At 44.3% G+C, this 15,555-nt stretch overlaps 1 protein-coding gene across 1 annotated transcript in view; it reads right to left on the reverse strand.

Annotated features, from left to right (window-relative positions):
- The window catches only part of Kap-alpha3 (karyopherin alpha3), a 51,094-nt gene that overhangs the window by 29,561 nt on the left and 5,978 nt on the right, over positions 1–15,555 (reverse strand). Inside the window, exons 2-4 of the mRNA XM_037436100.2 lie at positions 2,331–2,536; positions 1,037–1,132; positions 104–189 (exon numbers count right to left, since the gene is read on the reverse strand). Coding sequence (XP_037291997.2) covers positions 104–189; positions 1,037–1,132; positions 2,331–2,536 — 388 coding nt within the window. The remainder of the gene's footprint in view (positions 1–103; positions 190–1,036; positions 1,133–2,330; positions 2,537–15,555) is intronic.

Consider the following 15,555-nt stretch of genomic DNA (forward strand, 5'->3'; position numbering starts at 1 on the left):
GCCATTAAAAAATTGGTGTATGGAAACACTCTTTTTAATGAAAGCACAAAGGCACTGAGAAGGAGGCAACTATAGGCTGAAACTTTCAAGACTGAAAATGTACCTGCATTGACAACTGCTTGCGTTTGTTGTGAGTTTCCTGATGCAATGTTTGTCAGTGCCCAGGCTGCTTCGAATTGTAAGGAAGGGCTGAAAAACGGCACAGTAAGGGACACATTTCAATGAAGCTGAAAATTGAACATGCACTCTTCTAGAATATTTATAAGATTAATTATATTAAGCTGTTATATCGAATATTTTCCACCTAAATACTTAAAATACATAACTGAATAGCTCCAGCACACAACCAAATATTCAAATATGCATTTAGGTGCTAAACATTTCTTACAAATTGAATACATTAAACATTTTAAAAATGACCATTGTGCCCAAACAGTGATGAAGTGACAGGAAAAGCTGTGTTTAACAGCTAACTCACTAGTGTTCTTACTCCTTAGAAAATGATAGTTCATGGCTGAACACAGCACTAAAGTTTACAACTATGTAACAGCACCCTGCCAGCCTTCAGGAATACAGCAGTGGCATAATTATTGCCACCAACAGCATTGCAGGCAATATGTGTCTACCCTGCAGAAGATGAATGTGACAAAAGATTGGTATGCACCCAACTACAAAGCCAGAACGCTAGTGTTAATGTGCAGATCAATCATGCCATCTGGATAAAACCAAACTGCTGCCCTTTAACAGTGCAAAAATGCATTACAAGTTTCTGAAAATTCATACCTTAAAGTGTGTGTCGTGCTAGAATACTTGCCTTGTCTTTGTACTGTTTAAAATATAGTTCAACAGAAGCCAGTTTATGTGTGCGTGTGTGTGGGGGGGGGGGGGGGGGAAGGACAGTCATCATGAGAAGCCCCAACATTATTACCACTCACCCATACCATAACACATGCATACTTTTGGACAACAACAATTACAACCGAATAGCAGCACCTCAAGTACCCAATGACTAGAAACTGAAAAAGATGACACTTACTTGTCATGCCTTCGCAAAGCTTGAACTAATATAGGAAGGATTCCAGAGTTGATCAGATCGTCGATAGGCGGATTACGATCACTCGAGAGTAGCCTCCTGTCAAAAGATAAGAGTACGCTTATTCAGTAACTTTCCATTACAAGTAAGTACTAAGCTTTAGATGCTGAGGACAGCAGCCGTCACACTTGAAATTTTTGTGCAAAAAGCTCGGATTATTTCACCAAGACAGCTTATTGCATTCAATGCAAGCAGGTGACCTTCGTGATTGTCGATTCACTACTAAAATGTCATCAAGCACCAGTAAACTAATCCAGTATAATTCACTCCCAGCAGCATCATCCTCTTGATTGTTCCAAAATGAAAGTTGTGCTTGAAAATAGACTATGTGCACTGAAAATACTAAAGCAAAGCTTGTTAATTCATATTTCATGAGACAAAAAAATTTCCAAAGTAACCAAATGCTAATGCTTATTATGAGAAGTATTCCCTACCAAAAACAAACAAATGTCTGCTAGCATCAACACACTCAATTTTTGGATAAATACGTAAATCCTGTACTTATTTTATATAAAAGCGATATAAAAACTGCTATTTTGGCCATTCTGCAAATTCATATACAATGCAAGCACTGCACCCAACTCCTGTGTTTAAGTAGCCTGGAAAGCGCTCAGCACCACTCCTTTATTATGTACCGTCCCCACCACCGCGAGCATGTGACAATAGTTCATTCACAGCTAAAATGGCCGGCAACAAAAATGACCGAATGGAGCGCTCAGATGAAAGCGCTTTATCTTCAACCACTCCCACCATGTCAGAGTTTTGTGACACTGTGCACGCATTGCATCAAGTTAAACCAAAGCTGCTAAGTACCGGATCTGCATGTGGACAAAAACATGGTTACGAACCTACAATTATCTATAGTGATGCAGACCGCACAACCTTGTTTAGGCTGTCTGCAATGGTATTTTCACTCTTTTACGTCGCACATTTGTGGCGCTTCAAGGATAGTCTGAACTAAAAGGATTGCATAAAATTTGACTGAATTAATGAGCGATGCTGTTCAACAATGCATATGCTGGGCAGGGCCAGGGAACAGTCAAATCATTAACTTGACCCACATAAATTTAGCAAATCATTTATTTTGGATCATTTCATTATTAACAAGTTTTACTGGATAACCGTGTACATGTGATGGCTCAAAGGAATTATGTAAGCTACCAGGAGAGGACTAGAGAGCCAATTTTTCATGAAGTAACAGCATATAAATCAGGAAATCACTGCTGCAGATGATCACCTGGCTGACTGGACTGCACTGAGCTGGACATTAGGATCCCCACTGCTTGCATTTGCCACAATAGCCTGGAGATCTGGGTGGCCCCTGTCAATCTCTTCATCATCCGTGGAGTCGACCTGGGGCACATTGCGTCTCTTGAGCAGCGACTCGTCCCTCTTGTTCTTCCTCAACTCAACTGTCACCTCATTTCGCCGCCTTCGCATCTCCTGCAACGCAAATGTTGGATAGTAAATACCAAGCAGCAACAACGATATATGAACAGCAGAAATTTAAAGAAAGGACAGTAGCAACACATGGTGAATTAGGCAAGAATAAATGAATATTGAGAAAGAAAAATTGAGGATGCACGCGTTTCGCCTTCAACAATAGCAGGCAAGTGCGTGATCGGGCCCCGTCCGCAGTATACTTACTCATTTGCTTGCCAAGCTTCACTTCCAAGTGGACACCTCAACTGTGCCGCAAGGAAAGGAACCTCTGTGCACACGACATTGGCTGTTTGAGACTTTCATAAAGCGCATTTACTGCACGTGTTTTTGGAGTGCCCACTATGCCATATTTCCTTACATTGCGAATCAGCAATGCGTCCCACTCTGCACATTATGCTAATGTTATTGTTGTTCATAATTAGTTACACATGAGCATTTTGTAATGGGTGATGCTTAAGCTATTTGTTGCACAATTCAATAAGTTGTGACACTCTGTGCGATTCTACTTTTCTGCAATGCAATACAGTAGAATCTCGATGATACGAATTCAAAAAGAGCATGCAAAGTATTCCCATCACCATGGATTCGTATGAACCAAAGCAAATTAAAGCTGATATTGACGATGAAGAACTTTATTGGCCAGTACTTTTTGCTAAAAAAAGTCCATGATGTTCTTTTGAAGTTTCCTGCCTTCACGGTCTCTCAAAAAAGTACTACAGTTTCCTCCTGCTGTAGGTGGGGTCCGTTCCCACTTCAAATCAAAAGGGAGTGAGAGCAGCCAAACTCGTTAGACATTCACTCGCTTCACCACTTAGGCAGTTGAAAAGTTGTGCCGCAAGTCGACACGAAACAATCAGTTCTGGAGATTTCACACGGGAAAATTCGGGCGCAAATGCCAGGGCTGCTGGAAAACCTCGTCTGTGCCCGTCGAAAACGTTCACATTCGTTCTGCCCCTCGTACATGCCACTACCGCCGCCATCACCACTTGAGAACTCATTCTATTTTTCCTATTTCCCGAGCTTTGAAGTTGATACCAAATTCTAGTAATGCATGCAAAGCACTGAAATGAAACATTTTACGCCTTTACAAACATTGTTTCGGAACACACGCCAGCAGAAACAACACGAGCGGACGCAGCAGCAGCCGGATTCGGCCGGCAGTGCAAATGCGAAACATGTTAGGACATACCGACTCGCTGCTGCTGCACCTTCTACTTTCTGCGTTCATTCTCAGCAATCGTAAGCCAAACCAGGCTCACGATGAACATGTCTTTGTCAAGGACGTGAGCTGCACGGGTAGTTCGCGATAGCGCCGATGCGATCCATTGCGCAAGCCTTCGTCGCCATGTTGAATTAGCGGCTAGTTGTTTACATCACGTGGTTTGACAACTAGAGCAGCCGGAGAAACCAAAGCCACAAAGCAAAAAGGCTATTCCACGACGAAAAATTGTTCTCGGACTGTTTTTTTTTTGTTTTTTTTTTTTTTTTTTTTCATATCAGACTCGCGGCATGTTTCTCCGGCCACAAATGCAAGAAAAATCCCGGGGAGTTTCGCCGCATTCATTCCCTCTGAGGCCAAGAGTGAACAGCCCTTTCTTTAACAGACGAGCTGCGTTGTGCCACTGGCGTGCAACGGTCAATCGCTTATTTGTATCATCCGTGGTGACTGAGGAAACCATTCGTATAACGTAATGGTGAAAATAAAAATATTATTATTATTATACTGACACGTTTGGAGGGACACTAAAAGCAAATAACATTTCATGCCAGAGTGAAATTTCAATGCATGAAAACGTCTAAAACATCAATATTATGCAAAGAAGTACTTTACTAATATAGATGAAGGTAAATGTAGGATACAATTTCCAACACCAGTGGGACATTATAGAACAAGAGGCCAATGATGTAGAACATCCCATGTACAATTAGTGACTAGTTACAGAGATGATTCTGGAGCAGGAGAAATACTGCTTGGGAGCAGCCTTGATTTTTTTTGGAGCAGGAGAAATGCTAGCCTGGAGCAGTTTTTGGTGTTTTTGGAGCAGATTGCAAAATATTCCAAAGAACTCATAGAAACATCACTTCAGCCTTTTATAAATATTAATATTCATTAATAAACAAATTTACAGGGTGTCTACCAATTCGCTTTTTCGAAATTCCCTGACCTTTCCAGTTTTCCATGATGATTTGAAGCGAATTCCATGACCCTTGCGTCTGCTTGGAAAACTCTGTGCACTGGAAACACACCCTCGAGTGATAGAAAAAAATCAAGCACTCCTATAAAATAAGTAAATAAATGTACTAACAAGTGTTCAGAATGTTCTGAGCATGTACAGTAGATATGAAAAAATATGTATATCTGGCCAAAACGAAACATCCAAGTGATGTTTGGAAGAACCAGAAAGCAAATACACGACTAAGTTAACTGCAGCTAAAAGTTAGAAGAAACCCACGACAGTCCTCCAATGCAGCCAAAGCTGCTAGAAAACGTAGAAGTGGCACCATCTCGTGGCATTTTTGATGAGGAGGACGCTGGAGCCAGGCCTGTTCCGCCACTGGAATGTATTCTAGTTCACTATAATGGTTACAGTCCAGGCCACTTAGGATGTGGATTGGATTAGATTGAACTGTATTTACTGACTTGCCTATTTAGGATGTGGATTGCATTGGATCTTATGCAACCTGGATTGCCGTATTTACTACTGATTTGCATCCCCACCTAAATTGCACACCTTTAGTATATACTTCTCAAGAAAAAAAAAAAAAACACTACTACACGCATATTCTTTGCAACTTGCATTGAACAATGACTAACAACGTCGCATGAACAGGGCCTTACTGTGGAATTCTCTCTCTTTCATTCTTTTCTTTTCCATGACGAGCACATGCATGTTGATGTTTTATTTCTCTGGTCTGTGACGCTTGGAGCTCGACAAAGTTAAAGATGCCTGCAATTAAAGCTAGTGGTAGGGTTCAAAGCTACGACATTTGAACATGTGCGGGAAAGAAGGAATCTGTCAGGGCGCAACAGCACCCTTGATTCCATAGATTCATCACAGATGCCAGCGGGTAACCTTTATTTGTGCGCTCTTCTATGAATATAAGGCTAAAAAGTAATCACAGATTTAATAATACTATCTCAAGAAACTGCAATGAGAAATTTAGATGAAGTTTTCAAACTCTACTCTTAAAATGCGAGCTACAAGTAATAAGTGTGTAGCTGAGGACGTTTGCCATTGCATTGCCAATAATAATGATGATAGTAATAGTAATAATAAAAGGCATGACATAGCCTGGCAAGCTTTTGCTAATTGCAGTCCTAGCCGAACCAGGACTTCACGCCCAGCCAAATCATGGTCAAGACATACATGCACAAATTTAACGACAGGAATTATGCTGTGATTGGAAAGTTAGATATGCTGCATGATATGTAGAAGCAACGGACATGAGAACTCTTCAGACAACGTGAAAGACAAGTTGCCAAGCGAAAATTTCCACTGTCTTTTTTTACTTTAGGCTGCCACAATTGTGACAACCAGTACACCCATGAGACCACCGATTTCAAGAAAAGAGTTAAACCCCAAACCCCCTCATTCATTATCACCCAAAATCGACCATCTACAAAAAGTTTTTGTTCTTCCCTGTTAAACAAAACATGAACATGACGTCAGGAAACTACGTGACCTCATATGCCCTCGCTAAACATGTGGATTCTACAGGCCACAAAACTGACTGGTCAAGTGTGCATGTTCTGGCCAAAGAAAAGCTTGCTTCATGCCTGCACCTGAAATACCAGCACATGCAGACAACTGCACTTATGCTGAACAGGAGTGACGGGACGCTCAACAGGAGTGACGGTACGCTCCAACAATGTACTTCCAGTGCTTACGTCACGTACTTAGGCACACCTCGTTTCATTTTTCATTTTCAGTTTATTGTTTTCAAAAAAAAAAAAAAGTTACAAGTTCAACAAATATACAGGTGAGGGTCCCAAAATAAAAGAACTCGATATTTCTGGAGCCCTCCACTATGGCACCTCTCGTAATCATACGGTGGTTTTGGTACGTTAAACCCCACATAGCAATCATTTCTTATGGCTATCATTGTGAACAAGGCTCCCGTAGCAGGTGCCATAATATCGGTAAACTTTGTATTCTTTAGGTAGGCGTATCCTTTTGCGTCTTCACTAAGAAGGAACAGTTGCGCACTGCTTTTTTTTTCACACGACTTTCAGCTAGTCACTGTAGTTGCATACGAAAGAGTGGCTTTTTAATCTTTGATCAATGGTAATGCTTATTATTTTTGTGATGGCTGCACAGGCTACAGTCAGTTTCCATGACTAGACCAGATTTTCAAAATTCCCAGACTTTTCCAGAAGGGTCCAAATTCCCTGACTTTTCCAGGTTTTCCAGGTTGGAAGACACCCTAATTTCACACACAATAATCACTACAAATAGCAAGAAACATAATTAGGCAAACGGACGGTCAAGTAAGTTCTCCCCATATTTCGTGAAGGTAGCCAACATTGAAATTTCCAAAAATTTGAATAAGGTAAATTAACTAACATTTAATATGCTTGTTCTTGCCACACACGAGGTCAAAGCAAATGAAAGGGCTAAATGTAATCAGTCGCATATCAAACTCGTCACAGCAGTGGCTAGCATGACTGACGAGTCTGGCACGCATTTCACCAAAATAGTCTGCTTGTAAGGTACAAATATACAACTATATCAGATCTACATAGAAAATGCTAGTATGTGTAGTGCTGTCAATATTCTAGTATACAGCTATTATACAAGCTTTATCACTAGATAACAGTATACAGCTTGTTTTCGTTTTCATTTAGGCTTGCTGGATGGTCACATGGTTTCGCTTTATTCTTTTTGTTTTCCCAACACCATGTTGAAGGAGGTTTGAAGCAGCTACTAACAAAAATAACTGCTTGGAGCAGCATGGAGCAGCATTTCTATTTTGTAGCAGTTTAGAGCAGCGCTTCCAACACTGCTAGTACTCACACTACCTATGATAAAGAAAACTGCAGTATATAACAAGAGCAAATTAAATTCCACCTGTGAATTTTTGTTTGATTATTGGAAAAAACAGCTTCTTGGTATTGCTAAGCTGGATGATGTGGACGGAGGAAAAAAAGTTTCGTTTTACTGCGGCTGTGCTCCGCTGGCCCAGTCATATCTCAGCGACGTTTTGTTGTCGCGCGAGAAACCGCCGTGTCAACTGTCATGCAATAAAAAGTGTTGGGCAAGGCAGATGCCACATCATAATGGCTTTCATAGGTGGACGGTATGAAGCGTCCTAAGGGTGAATGGACCATGGTAACATGACTTTCTTTTACACTAAACCTTTCCTTGGCACAAAAGAAGCAGTCTTAGATTTCTATAACGCTATTTCAACAACCAATGTCAACTTATGATTTCCCCTTAGTGTCCTTTTGAAACAAAATGCCATTCAGTAGGGACATGGGAAACATCGCTAATATTAGTATTCACAATGCCCACGGCCTATAGGTGGCGCGCTGTGCAATCCAAGATCGCTGCGGAGGGATGATCAACCCGTGAACTCAAATAGGAAAAGATAGGACGCACTGACGTACTCCTTGTGCCACTTTCACAAACTCTTAATCGTCAAATGAATGTACATCGGACCAAAGTACTTTTCCAAACTATAAAAACTGCTGAATGTTTACTACCTCATTTCTTGTCGCAGTGCGAAGGGTGGTGGTGTCAGCTGATAGTCCGTGTATCAACGGTGCTTTGCGTAATCCTGTTTGTGCTATAGAAAACTGCACGAACTAGAATTCACATATGAACTGAACGGCACTCAGAGATAAATTGTGCCGAGCCTGCCTGGCGAATTTGCAGCAGTAGTAGGCCACTAGCAAGTAGCATGCCATCGCGGCTGCACAAGACCGAATGTTTACCATAGCGATGGTTTGCAAACAGATTACGCCATCATAATTACTTGCGCTGTAAGCATCATGTAGCTGCTTCTTCAACGGAACACAAGCATTCAACTTCCCATTAAGTAGCATTTGTGTCACAGCCATGATCGGATTCCAACAGTGCGCAATTCACTGCACGGGTGTTGCAAGTTCCATCAGCGCGATCTAAACAAGGATATCGAAACTAATACACATGTACGCTTTTTGCAACGTCAAAATTGTGCAAATTTGTTGAGCAACATCGTTCGGACAGTGAAGTGCAAGAGAAGTTAGCGTGGACTGTAGTGAAGAGAAATTAACTTTATTTGATCCTGGAGAACTGGTCAGACACCCTCCTAAGAGGGGTCCACAGCAGTTGTTGGCCGCGTCCATGCCGGGACTGGAAGACCGTGGCTTTCCGCCCGTTCGCAGGCCTCCTGTACTGCCGAGTATCGGACTGAGAGTTCGGGGCTTTTAAGAGCTCTCTCCCAGTCTTCTTCTGTGCTGAACTTGGCGCCATGTAACGCCGGGCACTGTCAGAGCATGTGAGCGAGTGTGCAGTTATATGCCTCACAACTAGGGCATCCTGGAGTTATACCATCAGGGAAATGGCTGAATGTGCTACGAGATGGGAATGAACCTGCCTGTAGCATCCGAAGTACCGACGACTGCGGCCGAGTGAGCTTAAAATGCAGAAGCGGGTACCTCTGCCTAGACAATTGATAATGGGACGTCATTTTGTTAAAGGTGCCAAGTGTATCTTAAAATTTATTTGCGAACCCACCTCCATACCCGCCCAGACCGTTGCTGCACGTGATTTCCCGCGCACGGTTATGGGCAAGTTCGTTGGCATTGGGAAGAGTCGAATGCACCTCTGAGCCCATGTGGGCCAGAAACCAGGTGATGTGTGGTGGCCTACTACACCCCTGGATTTTAAAACAGCGGCAGTCTTCCTAGAGATTAACCCCCGAGGCAAAGGCCCGGGCGACAGCCCTGGAGTCAGTAAATATCTCTGGACGCGCAGGGTCCGTCATCGCCAAGGCTATCGCTACCTGCTCTGCTACGGAGGCAGACGCTATCCTCACGGAAGCCGAGTTGGGTACGTGACCACGATGATCAACGACCACAGCTGCAAAACGATCGAAGCGGCCATACTGCGCCGCATAGACAAAAGCTACACTGCCCGTGGACCTAGCCACGAAATCAAGGCGAGACGTGGCCTGTGCCTTTCGCTGGCCAGCATTGTACTGTGGATGAACGTTACGCGGGAAGGGTGCCAGCTCGAACGTGCCCTTCATTGTCTGCGATAAGAACATCTGTTCCTCCCCTGCCGTATGATGATATTCCAGCTACTGTAGGAGATCCCGCCCTGCTTTCGTGGATGAGAGTCGCGCGACCTGAGCTAGTGTTAGTGCCTCAGTCACTTCCGTGAGGGTGTTGTCCATGCCCATACTCATGAGCCTGTCCGTGCTGGTGCTCATAGGTAGGCCTAGTACCCTTTTGATGCTTATACGCATTAAAGGCAGAGTTTATCCTCCTCGTGTCTAGCCCAATTTAGCGAGCATGCCACATAATTAATTTGGCTCATGAGGAATGCATGGAAGAGCCGAAGGAGATTGCTCTCCCTCAGCCCTCCCCTGCGGCTTGAAACCCTCAATATTAGTCTGAGCATGTTCTCCGTTTTTGAGGTGATGCGAGCCGAAACCTGCGAATTTCTGCCGTCGGATTCAAGAAGAAAGCCTAGCACGCGAACACAATTGACTCTTGGAATCGTCTGCCCATGCCGTGTGGTTATAGTAATCTGCACCTGATCAAGCGGTGACTCGTTCTTTCTGCCGGGTCGAACTGGTCTGTATAGAAGCAACTCCGATTTAGAGGCGGACAGCTGAAGCCCTGTACCCTGCAGAAAACGTTCTGTGATTGACAAAGTATATTGGAGCGCCTCCTCCACTTCAGCATTCGAACCGCCTAAGCACCAGACTGTAATGTCGTCAGCATATAAGGCATGGTTGGTATTGGCTACAGTGGAGAGGCACTCCGAGAGGCCTTTCATGGCTATGTTGAACAAAAGGGGTGAAATTACCGCTCCCTGCTGCTTGCCCCTTGCACCCAGGGTAGGGTGGCTAGAATGGGGAGGTGTGATGAGCGGGGCGCCTTTCGCTTGGCGGAGAGGGTCCTTCGGCGCGCCGATGCCGCTAGGGGCGCTGATGGCAGCGGCGCGGGTAGTGAGCGGCGCACTTCGCTGGGTTTGCTTCAGTCGCGCCATAATTTTTTTCGTTAGCAGTCGCACTGTCTTACAAGTATGTCGTCGATCGGTGATTGCGTTGAGTCTCTCTGAAATGTCCGAAGATGTCAACGACAAAAAAGAAGACGCAACGTTGGTGCTTTGTGCCTGGCTGCAACACTGGATATTATAATTCTTCAGGAGAGAAAGTTTCCCTTTTCCGAGCTCCCACGTGTAGTGTGCTGTTCGACAAATGGATTCGTGCTATTCCAAGAGCGGACAAACAGCTTGACGAGAACTCCGCAGTGTGCGAGAAGCACTTCGACCCAAGGTATGTACAAAAAATAGAAGGCACGGTGTTCGCACACCCGAGCAAGAGACCAATTTTGCTTACTTGCGTTCCACGTGTCACATGCTGCATTGCAACATAACCAATTGGCTGTCCTTTTCTCTTTTCTTTTTCACAGATTTGTCGTGCGTACGTTCAAACATAGGATTAATGGTGAAGATGTATACATGCCGCGCGCTGTGCCGACCTTAACAAATGACGCCGTGCCGACGATTTTTCCTAATTTGCCTAAATACTTGACGAAAGCTCTGCCCAAGGAGAGAAAGAGACGGAAAAGCGTGGCTGAAAGTGCTGTTTCGAGTAAAAGAATTAGTGTGAACCACGACAATGTCGAAGAAGGCTCAGCGATTGACCATGACGTGATCGTTTCAGAACAGAACGTCATGTTGACCGAACAGCTGCATTCCTTAAGTGCTATGCTTCACCGTCCTAGCGAGTTGTGGTCGATGCAGAAGTTCGAGCAAACGAATGCATTATGCTACCAGACCGCTAAATTGGACAGAGATTTAACACCTCCTGTTATTCACAACAAGATAGTGTTGTTTGAAGCTGAGGAAGGAGCAGCTGCTCAGTGCAGCATCTTTCTGAACGGGTTCCTATTCAAAAAAAGTGGCTGTCAGACAGTGAGCCAAGCACAGGATCTTCTCAAGTATGCAGACACATTGACACCCTGCGTAGGAATTGGGACAATGGAAGAGTTCCAACCACTGAATTTGGAAAGCAAGGCGAAGCTATCTCAAAATCGTGTCTTCTCCCTTTCTTGCGATGGTTCCTCATCGATTTCGCTACAAGGTATTATGAGATATCGCAGTTGCGCAAACCCTGCCTAAAATATTTTATTTGAGCCTGTAGATACCTGTCCCTGCTTTGGTTAGACTTATCCACCGATTATGGTACACTTTACAGATGGCTCATCTGGACGTTGTACTGCCTGCAGAAAATGCAGAAACCTTCTGAAGGCTCGTCTGCTCCGTCTAAAAAAAAAAAAGACTAAGCGGCCACTTGCAAGAACAGCTGCACAACGACTGAAATGGGCTGTTCGTACGTTGAAGAAAAAGAAAATGAAGCTGCTTACCTTGCAGGATGCCCTGAAGAAGATGCGAGAAAAGACTTCACAAATCATTGCATCTGTGTTAGAGGAAAAGGTACACTGTCCCATTAAGTTGTTATAGATTCATTACTAATAGCTTCTTAATTATTTCAGCTGAAACTTCTTCCAAAAAAGCAACGGGCTGCGGTGCAGGCTTGTTTTGACGCTGCCAAACGAAGGTCCTTGCGCGGATATAACTACAATAAAGAATGGCTCCTTGAGTGCATCATCCTCAGAATGAAAAGTGCACGACTGTATGAGCATCTTAGAGCACACAGAATTCTTGTCCTGCCAAGCCGTGCTTGCCTTCAAAAATACATCAAGGTATGTGATTGCATATGGTGTGCAGTATAGAGATGGTTCCTAATGTTTTTATCTACAGGGATTCGCTGCTGCTTATGGGTTTAATACCAAACTCCTGAGCTGTCTGAAGAAAAAAGTTAAAGACATGGATGAAATGGAGAGGCATGGGGGCATAGTAGTGGATGAAATGAAACTCTCTGCTCATCTGGACTTGCAGTCGTCCAGCAATATTGAAGGCTTTGTCGACCTCGGCAAGTTTACCGATGCCAATGAAAGACACCGCAAAGCTGACCATGGGCTTGTCATAATGTTCCAACCATTTGTGGGGAAATGGACACAAATCATTGGTAATATATTTTTTGCACTGTTAAGGCACATATGCCGAAGCGTTTTGTAATGCTCTATTTCTCTTCAGGTGTGTTTTCATCCAGCGGGAACGTAAAAGCCAGGCTGTTGACAAAACTTTTGGTAGAAGCTACAATTTTGTGTGAGCAAGCCGGCCTCTACGTGGATTACATTTGCTGTGATGGTGCGCCCTGGAACAGATCTATGTGGAACATCCTGGGGATACGCGCCACCCTCAATGACATTCAGTGCAGAGTTGTTCATCCGTGCAACAAACACCGATTTTTGTACTTTATATCGGACTTCCCTCACCTCATGAAGTGCGTGAGAAACACAATGATGAAGCAGGGCTTCAACACCCACAACGGAAGGGCAAGTTGGCTCTAATATTTCTGTGGAATTTTTATGCATAATGCGTACTTCTCAATGCTAATTTGAATCCTTAACAGTTCCTGATGCAATGTGGAAATTTTACAGGCCCACTGGGATCATGTGTCAACCATGTGGAAACTTGACAGCAGTGCCATCACCTTGAAAGTGGCACCAAAGCTGACTCGATCACATATCTTTCCAAATGGATTCGAGAAAATGCGTGTGGACTTAACATTTCATGTTTTCAGTGCCCAAGTGACTCGGTGCTTAGATTTTTACAAAGATCAGATCGAGGAGCAATACACAAATGTTGAGCCAACAAGACTCGTTATTGGTCTCATGGCGGAACTAATCGAGGTGATGACATCCAGGTTTCCAGCAGAAGCTTTACGGTAAGAGTGAAATATTTACCCTGTCGATAATTAGTCCAGACAAAGTTTCTACGCTTCATACATAAACATTATTTCAGGCTTCACAGCCGAAAGGAAGCTGTGCTTGACCAGGCACTAAAGTTCCTCGATTTGTGGGAAGCTCACGCAAGAGGACTTGGCTTTCTAAGCAAAAGTACCGCAGTGGGTTTGCGTGTGACGTTGAAAAGTACGAAGCACCTCCTGGAGTACCTGTGTGAGGAAGTACATTTCAAGTATCTCATGACGGCTCGCCTAAGCCAAGACTGCCTTGAGCGCTGTTTCGGAATCGTGCGGCAGGCAGGTGGTGGCAATGATCACCCAACCCCTGCACAGTTTGTTGTTATCACGAGGTATTTTATTATCAAATTTTACGCCTTATGTTGCATGTCGTATAAACTTGTTACGCATCTGATTATGTTTGACTGCTGTTGTGAGTAAAATATGCATTGTTTATTTATAGATGCCTCAGCTTCTATAGCCTGGCAAAGAGTCCGAAGGGTGGCAATGTAGCTGACGGAGTGGTGGAATCTCTTCTCTCTCTGGAAGAAATGCTGCACGAGGTGGAAGATCACAACGAAGACAACGAAAGACTTTCATCTGACGTGCTAGAAGTGTCTGTAGATCATGCGTCATACACTGTTGAGCGAAGTGACGCCCGCCTTGTGTATTATGTCGCAGGTTATGTCGCAAGAAAGCGTGTACTTCGTAGTAATTGTGATGATTGCAAGAACGCCTGCCTTGCTTCTAAAGAAAATGTGCCAGGAAATCTCCCAGCCCAGGCAAGCAAGCTGTGGGATCTCGGAGGACTTTTGTATCCGTCGAATTCCTTCTATAACCTGATATTATCCCTTGAGAACAAAATCACTCGCTTCTTGAGCACATCACGTCTTCATGCCAAATCGGCCGTTGAGATGATGAAGGGGATAGGCGAGACGCAACAAATTGGTTGCGCAAAGCATGCTGCTTTTTTGACGAAAAGTGTGGTGCGATTTTATTGCCTCACTCGTGTCCACTTTTTTTTGAAAGGGATGAACCAAAAGGAAGACGAAAAGAAAGGGCGGAGAGTAAAGCCATGCGTACTCTAGTGGCAGTGCATGAATGGCATGCGTGGAAATAAAGTTGTGTTTTTGTGAAAAAGTGTCTGCTAAATTTATGCTGCTGGGAACAATTCTCAAGTCACACGCTTAGCGGTATAGGTAAATTTTGGCGCTCTTAATGCGTGACTCATCTGAGTTAATGTATACATTAACTCAGATGAGTTTTAGCTGCCTATAGGCAGCTAAAACTGCTTCGTTTTTCTGCGGCGAGCAGCGCGCTGCGGCGAGCAGCGCGCGCTCATTCGTACATCGCCTGCGAAAGGCTACCCGCGCCGGTGCGTGCAGCGCCCCAAGCGGCATCGGCGCGCCTTGGGGACCGGTTTCTGCGGCCGCTTTTCACACCTCATATTCTAGCCACCCTACCCAGGGTGAAGGCCTCCGATTTTTATGGTGGCTTTGCGATCCCTGAGGAAGGCGCAAACATAAGCGTGGAACTTGGGATCTGACCCCGTGTGCTCTACCTTCTCCAGTGAAATCGTATCGAAGGCCTTAGCGAGATCAAGGGCCAATATTCCTCGAACATCTCGAGTGTGTCTGTCAATACTTTGCCTCTTAATCAGCAGCATCACATCCTGGGTAGAAAGACCCGGCCGGAAACCTACCATGTTGTGCTGAAAGAGCTTTTTATCCTCAATATACCGAAATACTCTATTGTGTACCGCATGCTCCATCACCTTCCCCCCACAAGATGTGAGGGAAATGGGACGGAGGTTCTCCATGGCGAGTACCTTGCCCGGCTTGGGAATGAGTATTATTGAGGCGGTACGCCAGGCCTCAGACACGCGACCTTTTGCCCAGAGAATATTGACCTCCTCGGTTAACTTGGCTATTGACTTTCCGTCTAGATTGCGCAGCAACCTGTTTGTAACGCTGTCTCGACCAGGGGCTGAGCGG

This window comes from Rhipicephalus microplus, chromosome 1, assembly GCF_043290135.1.
Source record: "Rhipicephalus microplus isolate Deutch F79 chromosome 1, USDA_Rmic, whole genome shotgun sequence".
NCBI lineage: Eukaryota > Metazoa > Arthropoda > Arachnida > Ixodida > Ixodidae > Rhipicephalus > Rhipicephalus microplus.